The 13,268-nt window shown below is 35.3% G+C and overlaps 1 protein-coding gene and 1 pseudogene across 1 annotated transcript; one reads left to right on the top strand and one right to left on the bottom strand.

Moving 5' to 3' along the window:
• The first annotated feature begins 291 nt into the window (after nt 1–291).
• On the top strand, nt 292–3,587 carry LOC124827071 (BTB/POZ domain-containing protein At1g67900-like). The gene is made up of 4 exons (XM_047300054.2): nt 292–670; nt 770–839; nt 947–2,218; nt 2,898–3,587. The coding sequence occupies exons 1-4, from the start codon at nt 612–614 to the stop codon at nt 3,393–3,395; spliced, it is 1,899 nt and encodes a 632-aa protein (XP_047156010.1). The 5' UTR covers nt 292–611; the 3' UTR covers nt 3,396–3,587.
• A 2,169-nt stretch (nt 3,588–5,756) lies between these two features.
• On the bottom strand, nt 5,757–6,752 carry LOC124826903 (uncharacterized; annotated as a pseudogene).
• Between the last annotated feature and the right edge of the window lie 6,516 nt (nt 6,753–13,268).

Genomic DNA, 13,268 nt, shown 5'->3' with positions numbered 1-13,268 from the left:
TTATTATTTCCCTTTTATCTATTCTCTAGAAAGGTTCAATTCAAGAGCGTTAGAAAGACTCTTAGCATAATCTTTCACATACACTTTCTATCAATGATTGAATATAATTTGTAAGTACTCACAAAATTACGTAGGTAGCATAATATTTTTGACGAATTTCATATTTTTTGCAAATTTCAATGAATAAGGAAAATTTTTGCTTCTGAATGAATGTAGTAAAAGTTGTGTCCCTGTTTACCATATTTGTAGTGACATCTACTTATTTAAAGTGCTTTATATTATTTCTGCCCATAGCAAGTCTCTCGGTTTTCCTTTTACATTGGAACTTCATACTCTCTCTCCTCCAACATAACTTCTTCATCTTCTCCTTTTTCTTTTTCTTTCTGTCTAAAGAGTTTTTCAAGTCTTCCATTGAGGCTCCTCGCACTTTGAGTTTTCACTTGGGACGTGGGAAAATCTATTAAAAGCGATTATAATGGAAGAACATTTCATGTAGATGCTCTTCTACTATATGCTCTATTCACTTCTGGTTTTTTCAGCAGTTCTGAATTATGCAAGGAAGCAGTCCAGAGTAATATGTGATTTAGCATAAAACAAATTGAGAAACAGTCATGAAGTTTATGAAACTGGGATCTCGTCCAGATACCTTTTACACTGCCGAGTCTGTAAGGCAAGGCATAGATATTGATCAATTTTATTGTTTATTTTCGTAGCTGATGTATCAGTTTCCGGTGAGTAATATGATTTCCTTCCTTTTCTTTGTATGCAGGACAATCTCTTCTGAAGTTTCAAGTGACATCATAATTCAAGTTAAAGGAACTAGATATCTTCTTCACAAGGTTTGCTCCCTGAAACTCTTCAAGTTCTATCTCTGACCATTTTTTATTTTTAACGAATGCTTTTTCTATTTTCTGTTGTTAATTTTTGTTATGTTGATATTGTTCAGTTTCCGCTATTGTCCAAATGTTTGCGCCTGCAAAGGCTGTGCTCTGAGAGTTCTGATTCTCCTCAGCACCAAATAGTCCAACTCCCTGAATTTCCTGGTGGGGTGGAAGCATTTGAGCTGTGTGCCAAGTTCTGCTATGGCATAACCATCACTCTCAGTGCATACAACATTGTAAGTTCGCGTTGCGCCGCGGAATATTTGCAGATGACTGAGGATGTTGAGAAGGGGAATTTGATTTACAAGCTTGATGTTTTCTTTAATTCTTGCATCCTTAATGGCTGGAAGGATTCCATTGTGACTCTACAGACCACCAAAGCATTGCCTTTGTGGTCAGAGGAATTGGCAATTACCAGCAGATGCATTGAGGCCATTGCCTCGAAGGTCTTAAGCCACCCCTCAAAGGTGAGTTTATCACACAGTCACTCCCGGAGGGTAAGGGATGATGTGTCTTCCTGCAATGGAACCGAAAGTCTGAGACACAAATCAGCCAGCAAGGGATGGTGGGCTGAGGATTTAGCAGATTTGAGTATAGACCTGTACTGGAGAACCATGATAGCTATCAAATCTGGTGGCAAGACACCCTCAAATCTCATTGGTGATGCATTGAAGATTTATGCATCTAGATGGCTACCGAATATCAGGAAGAATGTGCATGCCAAGAGGGAGACTGAATCTGACTCGGATGAAGATTCAGATTCCGCGAGTGATGCAACTTCAAAGCATAGACTGCTTTTGGAATCGATTGTGAGCTTGCTTCCAGCAGAAAAAGGTGCTGTTTCTTGCAGCTTCCTTCTTAAACTGTTAAAGGCAGCCAATATTCTCAAAGCTTCGGCTTCTTCAAAGGTGGAATTGGCCACAAGAATAGGACTTCAACTGGAGGAGGCCTCGGTTAATGATCTTCTAATACGCTCAGTGTCTAGGACAAATAATATGATGTACGAAGTGGACTTGGTTATGACCATATTGGAACAATTTATGTTGCAAGGTCAGAGTCCACCAACCAGCCCTCCAAGATCAAGGTTGACCATTGAAAGGAGAAGGTCTCGTTCGGCAGAGAACATTAACTTCGAGTTCCAAGAGAGTCGGAGGTCCTCCTCAGCTTCTCATAGCTCAAAACTGAAGGTGGCAAAGCTAGTGGATAGGTACCTTCAGGAGGTTGCCAGGGATGGGAATTTGCCTCTCTCAAAATTCATTGCTCTTGCTGAAACTATACCAGATTTTGCAAGACATGATCATGATGACCTGTACAGAGCAATTGACATTTATCTCAAGGTAAATTTAGAAAAAAGAACTTCTATTGTGTTTCAGAATTACTGTTTTCTGTAAATGGTAGAAATAAATAATGACCAAGAGGGGGGGCTCTTGTTGAAGTTGAACGTGTTTCATTGGTGGGACAGAATTGGTGGATAAACAACTCGACCTTGAAATCTTGTCTCACCCATCATTTTTTCGTGGTTTAGGTGTAGGCTGACCCACCAGAAATTTGGCCTGAATGTGGCCACTTTCTGACTCACACTAGCAGTTTCTAATTCCTATTCTGGAAGTTAGTCATTTCACTTGGTTAGAACAAGAAAGATAAGATTGCCAGTGAAAACTATGAAAGAACTTTTTTGTTTCTTTTGTACACCAGAGTTTTGTTTTATTGCCACTAGTTTCTTTTTGTTTTTTTAGCACCAACAAGTTTGAACTTAGCGTGTCGTACAGAATACATAAAACCTTCCTACTATACATTAGTGAGTTTCTGTTGCAACCCGTTTGTTCATTAGATAGCGATTAAGAGAAAACGTGACAAAAGTTCTTTAGCCCTTCACATGATATATGCGTTCATTTGACTAAGGTAAAATTTTACAAAAAGGGATCTGCTTAACGATGCAAAAGAAAATTCTTGGATTCATTTGGATGCCTTATCAGTATGACTAAAATCTCTATTTTGCTTAATTGGAAAATTTAGGCACATCCAGAGCTGAATAAGAACGAAAGGAAGAGACTATGTCGAATTCTAGACTGCAAAAAGTTGTCTATGGAAGCTTGCATGCATGCAGCACAGAATGAGCTACTTCCCCTAAGGGTGGTTGTCCAAGTTCTCTTCTTTGAGCAAGCACGAGCAGCAGCAGCTGGTGGCAAAGTGACTGACATGCCAAGCAACATCAAGGCATTACTCACCGCTCATGGCATTGACCCATCAAAACACACAGCACCATTGAGCACCACAACAAGTATACATGCTGATGACAATTGGAGTGTTTCTGGATTCAAGTCACCAAAGTCAACAAAGAACCCAACTCTCAGAATGAAGCTAGCTGAGGATGACTTGGATGCAAATGTTGTGCCTCGTGATGAAATTGGGAGAACTTCTAGATTTAAGGGTCTACTTGCTCTTCCTACTCAGCCCAAACGCATGTTTAGCAAGTTGTGGGCTACCAACAGAACTGCCACCGAAAAGAATTGAGTAAATTTTTTCGATTTTTCATGATGGGGATGGGAAATTTAGGGGGTAACATATACTATATTTTTCTCTTTTGCATAAGGTCCTGTAAGTTATAACATGTAGGGAAAATCAGCGAATCCAAATGTGCATTGTTCGTGTAACCTATAATAATAAGAAATGAGAATTTTCACATGAGGGGAAATCTCTTTGGTAGATCACATTTGTGAAAACTGGATGAGGAATCTTTGGTGTTAGTGACGAATTGTAGGGCCAATGGTGCCGTGTCTCTCCACGAATCTGTAACACGTGGCCGTGTTCATTTTGAAGGTTCACTTCAAAGTGTCCTGATTGTTTTGAAAAAAATAATTATCGGCATTTTGAAGCATCTGAAAAAAAGCAATTAATACTGTAATATCAGATTATGTTCCTCACATATATTTGTATCCACGCGGATAATGTCGTCCTTATTGAATTGATATCGTAGAGTATCATGGACAGGAGTTGTGGGAAATAATTAAGGGTCGACATTTGGTGTTTTGTGAGCACAGATTTGTCATTAATGTATCGTGCGCTGGAACAATCTAGTGTGTTAGCATGATTAACAAAATGATGTGCAATGTATAGCCGACCAAAAAGTAGCACAGATAAACAAGAAAGAATAAGATCCAGCATCGCTAAGATATGTTTACTTCCAAAAGGTATTATTGAAACAACGACAACTGTTGAACTAAAAACAAAAATCACTTGGTGTGTTTAATACTCATGACTCAGCTTTGTTCCATCCCTACATAAACCTCCGTGTATCCACATTTACTATTCTAAGCAAAAAATCAACTAGAGTAGACGAAGGGTATTCCACTTAAAGCGAAACCTTTTCACCATAACTCAGAAATATGTCTAACAATTTTTTTGATAGACTTCTTTAGCATCACCTACTGAGTTGACTTCTAAGTTGCTGTAGATGGTTTTGATGGAAGTCACTTTCAACCTCCTTTATTCTCAGATTTGTAATTATGAGTAATTTGGATTTTGTAGGATTGATGGGATGAGTTGTGTCCCTAGAGAACTAACCACTTAGTTCAATTCAATCTCAGAAACTGAGATGGACCTCTCACTGTTTTGGAGGCGATCAAAGAATTATAATTTTTTAGTTTCAAAAAAAGTCATAAAGCATGTGAGAATCATTTAGTGGCGGACTGCTTGTGGTGGTCATCATCATTGTTGCAATCATGATCACTACTCATCATAGTTTCTTTGACCTTGACTAACTATTTTAAGAGCATGCCTACATGAATATTCCTGACACCAATGACTGACACTACTACTACCTATCATTAGCATTAACAAAATATTTTGGTACAACTTACTTCACCCGTTAATGTTTCATGCATTCCTTTTCATTTTCTTTGCTTCTTCCCTGCTTCAAACTACTAGCTAGTCATATATCAAGAAGTAAGAATGTGCCCACCTAATTCTGAGTTTAGAGAAACAGATCAAGTTTGTTCAAGGAATTAAACGACGTGTAAGATTGCTTCTAAACATGTTTCCCCAAATAATATACTTCCCAAATAACACACCTCAGCATCATTGGTGTCTGTCTGTACAAGCAATTGAATATTTTACTGGTTGCTACATTAATCAACATCAAGTGACAATTTAAGGGTGTTAATATATATGTTTGTTTGTGGTTGTTTCATTGATTCACAATGTTGTATCTACTATGTAGTTATAACTCAATTTTCAATAAGATTTAGTTATATATCATCACGATCTCAGGCAAAAACTTGTTTAAGGATTTTTAATTGTGTTCATAACGTCATTAACCTGTGATTTTGCAATATAAAGATTCACCGGGAACTGGAGTACATTATAAAGCATATCAGAGACGGAAGAAAATTTGCAGAAAAACGTACATGTACAATCCTTGTATGTTTTTTAACATTATTTTTTTTTATTAAACTTTCAATTTTACCACTATAAAAATCAGTACTAATTGTTGAGGGAAAAAGAAACTTCAATTTTAATTACAAATGGCATGAAACCATTTAATCAACTACACAAAGTTTGTCCTTAGCAAAATTTCAGTTTCTGAATCAATAAAGTGATTCTTGTTGATCAAGACAATTTGAGAAACTATACCAAGCCTTGAAACCATCCCCTGTATAGTCATCGCATTAGCGAAGCGTGTGGATCTTGACAAGGCTATGTCATGTTTTATAAATACCACAAAGACAAGAGAAATGACAGAATTCAAATTATCTTCAGTTACTGCACTCCCTAAACGTCTAAAGTCTAAACTTGATGATTAAAGTAAGAAAAGGTCACTGACAAAGGGCATTTCAACTAAGAAGAATAGCATAAACTTGAAAGGACATGGAAACATGAATGAAAATGATCCCAAATTGTTTACATGACATTCAAATAGAGTAAAATTATACATTTCCATGACAAACATGTTTACATTTGGCGATCATAAATAGATAGCGTAGCAAAATACACAACTCAAGTGAACAAAGACAAGTTACTATGTATATATAACAGCTTAATAATATTTAGCAGTCAATGAAGTGTATCCTTGTTGGGATCAGCAACAGAATGAACGATGGAAGCATGAACCGTGGATGCCTCTGATTCCATGCTTTTGGTCCTCTGAAGACTAGGGGTGCGGTGAAGTCTGCAACGAAAGGAACCGGCATGTGTGGTTGGAGAACATAGACAATTGGTCTTGGTCATGCTAGGTTGTCTCTGAAGGCCACCTTGTCCCAAATTAGAAGCGCCTTGAAGCTCCACCACAGCACCTGACATGACCTCACTCCTAGATGGTGGCATTTGAACTCTCACGTCCTTGGTTGTCACCTGGTCACTTTCCATATGCTCTTGAATTTCCTGCACTACCTAACATAAAAATAGTACAATATTTGTTGTTAGAAACGAAGTTGGTGACTGTTCCAATTAGTAAGTATTTGGTTAGCAGACCTTGAGAAGGATCGATGTTGAAGAGATTGGAGGAGTCTGAGGAAGAAGTTTCTGAGAAAAGAGTAGAAAAGTAAGAGGTATGCAATGTGATATAAAATATGGATGAATATACAACGCACAAATTAGTGTGCTTTTTTGTTTGTATATCACGGGTTTGTTAATTAATTGAATTAACGACCCCACCTACATTTTGATCTCTTTAGGATTTGGTATAGTATATGTGCTTGAAGCAGTGGCAACATGAAATCATGTAAGAAAGAGGCACCGTCATGGAGTTTGCATCGTCTTTCTCTCTTTATTGGGGAGTTGCATTGAATGGTGACGCGAAATTAGGCCTCTAAACAATGAACACCAGTGGTTTCTGGTCCCACACATGATGGCAGACATTCGAGTGGAGGTCGATTAGCTTACCTTCGACGTGGGACTCAACTTGCATTTTAGTATACATCTCTAGCTATCCACAACTTCATAGATAAGATCCATTTTCTCTATAATATCTCATTATTCAACGTCTGCAATACTATTCATCCATTCATGACCTAACCAACCACACTTTTCCCTCCAAACGGTTATCATTTATATAATTCTTGAAAATTTAAGGGTCAATCTCGATATACAAATATATTCATTTTCCTAACATTTTAGACTCACCAGCAATTTACTCATTCAGTTTTTTTTTTTTTAATTTAGTATATATTTAGGTGTTATTACATTTTCTCATTTTGTTAAACTGACTCATTTTTCTTTTTTTCATATTAATTAACTTAAGGTTATTATTAAAAAAAACATTATCCCGAAACGTAAAACTAATTTAGTGAAATGGTGTCCAACAAATTATCTTAAGAGCAATTTTTTTCTTAATGTGTGTGAAACTGAAATCACAATTCTTAAAAATATTATTTTTGTATTTTAATGAATTTTATCTTAAGATGACAAAACAGTCAACTCCACATATCAATTCACTAAAAATAGGTTAACCGACCAATTAATGATGGATATATAAACCTTGACCCACTCCACATGAGGCCATATTGGCAGGTTCGCCAGCTAAAATGAAAAAAAAAATCAAATTTCTTGTTTATAAAATCAATCTAAATTTATAAATTTAATTAGAAAACCGAAATTATATCTATTAGTTAGTCTAAAATTTATTGGAATATAATTTTTGTATTAGTACTGAAAGAATTGAGTTTATAAACTAACAATAACGATGAACATATATTGTAATTTTATTAACTAAATCCATTAAGGTTGGAGACAAAAACGTATATTATATATATTTAGTAATTAAAAGTCCTAATAATTCTTTTTATGCTGTTATCATATTTTATTCAACTTTTTTTTTCACAATTTTGATAAAAATGATTCAACAAATTCCTCTAATCAAATTTACCATATTAATGGTAAAGATATTATCACAGTAACATATGGTGTTAAGAGCAAATAACACATCATTATTAAGATTATGACATATGTCACTTGTTATTATATTAACGTTGTCATTATCAATTTGATAAATAATAATAAAAAACTTTCTTAACTTGTTTTTTAAAAAGTATGAATCAGATTGAAAACTTTGACAAATAGTACAATGAAGTTAAACAACACTATAGCTGAGTAAGAAAAACTGTTAAGTCTAATAAAACATAGGATGTTGCTCCCTCCACCACCACAGCCTTCTTCCTCCATCTCTCCTTTACTATTTTGCTCCTCAGTAAAATTTTATTTTTAGAATTATTGTTTTTTAATTTTACTCATTTATAACATATTTAATTGATAACCTACGTAGTTCCTTGTATGAGTAAAATATTTTTCTGCAAAGCTCAGTGATCGTGAAAAGAATTATCAAGCAATCTTCCTTCTTGCTTTCGGTGCAGTACGTGGTGCAGTGCGTTTGTGGTGTAATGTGCTTGTCGTGGTTCCTCTCTAGATACGTAGTCATAATCCTTCCAATAATCCTAAACCCTAAACCCTAAACCCTTCCAATAATCCTTCCAATAATCTTTCCAATAATCCTTTAACCCTAAAACGTAAAATGAAAACGAAGCCTAAATGGATGACATCCTTCAACGGATGTCAACATCCGTTTAAGGCGAAACGGATAAACGGATGTTGACATCCGTTGAAGGATGTCATCCGTTTAAGCTTTGTTTTAATTTTATGTTTCTGTTATTATTTTATTAGATATTTTAATATTTTGATTTATTATTTTTGAATATCTTTTTAATGTATTTTAATAATGTATATTTATATTAGTTTATATTTAAATATTAAAATATTAAAATAATAAAATAATAAAAATAAAAAATTTTAACTTTAAGGATATAATTGGAATTAAAGATAATTGGGAAGGTGGAGGGAGAAGGTTGTGGAAGTGGAGGGAGCAACACCCTAAAACATAAGAGTGTAAACAGGACAATGACCATACTAAGATGGGCCTAGTAGACTTTTTGTGATTATTTTCTGAGATGTTTTTCTTCCAGCACCTTCATTATTTATAACCGGCACCCATACTAAGAGAAAAAGACTAAGCTTCTTCCGTAAATGCACCCGCCACCACTGCCTTGCTGCACCTCCGTTCTCCACTACAGAGGAAGAAGAGAGAGCTCATTTAGAAAAAAAAGCTTGTTCTAAAACGTATTACATGTGTTTTGAAAAACTTATATAAAAGAGTTCATTTTAAAAAACTCATTCCGGAAAATATTATATATATTTCAAAAACCTTGTTCTTGACATTATGTTATAGAAGGATTATTCCGTAATGCATTTTATATATTCTGAAAAAAATTATTACAAAAATTGTGTTATGAAAATCGTGTCTCATGTTCTGAAAAGTTCAGAAAACTTATTCCATAAGATTTCTAAATCAGGCAATATGAAAGTCACTTTTACAAAGACTAAGATGAAGATGGTTATTTTAAAATTTATAAAATTAAAAAAAAATACTTTTACAATGAAAAAATACATGTATTATTTTTTCACTAATTTATTATTATTTGTTATTATTCTGACATAGTCTAAACTCAATACAAAAAATAATATATATATATATATATATATATATATATATATATATTATGTCAATATTTTAAAAACAATTATGCTAAAATATCATTGTGATAAAGTTACAGTTAGAAATTATGAAGCTATAGAAAGAAAAAGCCTATTATAGTTTTCATGCCCCGCTAACAGTTTTTCCCATAATTTTGATAGAGACATGAAGTGTTAAATATGAGCACCTCGTTTAGTATGCAAGCCCGTCTATTGAATTGTCCAAAATACCTTTTTCTTTCTTTAATATTAAAACTCTAAGAAAAACCCTGTATAGTTAATATTAACAAAGTTCAATTTTCGTGAAAAAAAAAATTAGAAACCAACAATGCTTTTGAATTTGAAAAAAAAAAATTATGACAAGCCTTCTTTTCTTTTGTATTCATTAAATTATTGTGGTGACAATTGTAAGAACTAATAATTTTTTCAAGAATAGAAGTGATAGATAACTAATATGGAATATGAATATTTTGTTATTTAAATATAATTTTATAAATAAAAAAGTTAACTATTTAAAGTTTGTTTCAGAAAAATCATCACCTCTCCAAAAAAAACACTTTTTTTCTTCTTTATAGAAACTCAAAAGATTTGTTAACCCTTTCGTATTGTCTTAGGAATCCCAGTGAAGAATAAGTAAGTTTATTCTATTAGAATTTTTTTTATAGTAAATGTCATTTGGTTTTTGGGAGTTTTGCATGCATAAAGATTAAGGATCTTTCATGTAATCTTTTAAGATAAAGATAAATATATGTTAATATAGGATCACAAGGATGTAGTTAGATAATTGATTAAAATAAGGTTAAATATATTTTTAGTCTCTAAACTATCAAGCGATTTTGGGTTTAATCCCTATTCGAAAGGTTTGTTCCTTTTAGTCCTCTTAGTTTTAAAACTCTTATGTTTAGTGCTTAAAATTGAACGACGTTAACTTTTTTTTGATGTGGCAAACGGCGAGCCACGTCACTTTTCTTTTTTCTGAAAACGTGTTATCCTTCTTTCTTGCATCTTTGACTTTTAAATGTTTGATTCTTTGACTGTCAAATGAAAGGTTACCACGTGACCTTTTTTTCTCAAAATTAGGGTTTGGTGAAGATGGAGGTTTTTTCGGCAAGCTCCGCGGTGGTTCAGTGGTTTGGTTCAGATGTTGAGGTTAGGCGAATGGAGGAACTCGATCTGGGTCGTCTTGGGGTTGTGCCAATTTGGGATGCTAGTAGGTGTGTGGCTGCTGCCCTCTGGTGGCGTTGTGAGGTTCGACATCGACGATGGTTTATCTTCTTCGACGTTGTGCAAGCTACTTTGGATCTCAGTGCGAAGCCTGTTGCTGCATGTTTCTCTCTTATCTATCGTTCTGCAACCCGTTTGACGGCGACATCTACTCCGATCAACCTACCGACAAAAAGATCTACGATCTAAGACAGAGAAACATGAAATTGACTTAAAGGGGAAGTGGGTGAAGAGGGGAATTTTAGAGAGGGAGCAAAAGGGTCAAAGAAAAATGTGATCTTGGAAGAGGAAAAGGAAAGTTGAATATGGATAGAGGAAAGAAACAATAGACGAAAGCTTGGTTATTGGAGTGAGATTTTTATTTTGATTTCAGAGGAAAATATAAATAAGAAAATGGGGTTTCTTTCTTTTTCATCCTTTTAAGCTTCTACAAGAATTTGACTTATCCAAGACTCTCCAGATATGCTTTCATCAATTTCCATATTATCTTGATCAAGATTGCCAACATTTAAATCTCCACACCTGGTGACAGAACTGGGACAACATGTTCAACCATTCTTAGGAAGACAGGGTAAATTTGTATCAAACTCATTTTGAATAAGATCTATGTTGAGATCCAATTTTTCTTTTCCATTTGATGAGCAAATGTTTGTGTCATCATACTATTCAGAATTTTGGTTTGCACTCTGATGGATTGACAAGTGTACCAAATCACACAAGTAATATAAAATGGTAAGATCAAGTATCGTATCCCAGAAGACTCTCGAAACTAAACAATTGTGTGATAACTCGATCAATTAAGACATAAATAAAATGAAATCATTGGTTTAAGATGCAAGAACAAAAAATTAAATATGAATGCAGTTTGATCAATAGTAGAGTAACACAAAGATGAACGGATGTTGTTTATAATGAGATGAGTATGTTGTTGGGGTTAGATTTCACCAAGTTCCTTCTCATGTATGTAAGAATTCTTCTTTATGCATTAATGTTAACGTCACTCACTAAATCACCTAAACCCGATCCCTCGGCGAATAAGCCTGTCCTTAACCACCAGTTCATGCACTTCCTAGCATTCCTAGCAATTAAATGTGAAGATTAAGAGCTTAAGACGACCAAGACTCACACCCTCATCCATGAGAAATATTACTCTTGGGAGAATTCAACAAGAACCTGAATTATGAGGAACCTCCCGACACTCATGCAATTCATAAATCATGCGATCAATGAGTTAAACAAAACATGTAATAAGCACAGATGAATTACTCTAACAATTAATGAAAAATCATATGGAATTAAGAATCAATTCAAATACATGAGATTTCACAAGGTTACATCATTCCCAACAACAAATAAAGTTTAGTTCCCCATAGACATGGGGAAATAAGATGAATAATGGAAAAGCGTGAGATAGCAAAACCGTAAAAGTAGAGGAAGGACGCTTTCGCATCCAAATCTGCCTTCAGAGAGTGGAAGAGGGTGCTATTGTACTGCTCCAGCCAGAGATACAAAACCTAGGACGCCTGGGTCCTTTAAATAGAATGGAAGCAGAACAAAAACAAAGCCCAAGCTCGGGAGAGTGGCGCTCAAGCGCCCCACTTAAGGCGCCCGGGCGGCGAGCAATGTTCTTCCACGGTCAAGCCTCTTAGAGATCGCCCAAGCCTTCTACGTCTGGCGCTCAAGCGCCCCAAAAGGGGCGCTCGGGCGGTCAGCGGCACTTCCTGCGCTTAAGCCTTCCAGAGGACGCCCAAGCTTCGTGCTGTTGGCGCTCAAGCGCCCAAAAAGGGGTGCCCGGGCGGTGAGCGGTGGTTTGCTGCGCTGAAGCCTCCAAAAAGGGCGCCCAAGTCTTGAGCTTCCTTCCTTCTGGTGCTTTTTCTGGACCTTTCTAAGCTCTATCTCCTTAGCACTTTATCCCTGCTTTCCAAATTAATTCATTTTCTATCAAAACAAAGGGAATTAGTTATAAAATCACAAAATTCAACCTCAACTCTTTTATTCACACAACTTAACAGAAAAACATGATTCCAAGCAAGTTTCTAAGCATAAAAGGGTGTATGTAGTACCAAAATTACATCACAGATAACGGTATTTTCAATCGTTAACACACTCAAGGGATTCACCAAATAATCATCTTCAGGATCTTCATCAACTTCATCACTTTCTGACTCCTCTGCACGGATAGGCGCATGAGGTGGGTGTCGTGGGAGTAGAGGAGGTCGGTGTACTTGCCGATGATGGAGACAGAGTAGGAGATGTTGGCGCTAGTCTGGTCGGTGTAGAGGGAGATCGTTCACCACCAGTGAAGATGCATGAAGAAAGGATCCACACGTTCCAAAAATAGGAAAAATGATGTGACATAAAATGATATGGCATACCGTTAGTCACCTCAAAAAAAAATTTAACGATGTTACTTTTTAAGGACTAAAAATTCAAGTTTCCTAAGGAAGGAGATGAAAATGAATAAAACTTTGAAAGAGGGACGAAACCCAAAATCTCGTGATACTTACTTAAAGGACGAAAAACATATTTAACCCATTAAAATATTCTATATAGAAATTTAACTTTTCTGTGTGATAAAAGAAGTTTGAAGCTTGATTTTAAATCTAAGCAAACTTTAATAGGTAATGAAAGTTAATTATATTT

Source organism: Vigna umbellata, chromosome 1 (assembly GCF_029865625.1).
Source record: "Vigna umbellata cultivar VRB3 chromosome 1, Vumbellata_1.0, whole genome shotgun sequence".
Lineage (NCBI taxonomy): Eukaryota > Viridiplantae > Streptophyta > Magnoliopsida > Fabales > Fabaceae > Vigna > Vigna umbellata.
Note: the sequence above shows the minus strand (reverse complement) of the source record. Positions and strands in the feature narration are given on the sequence as shown.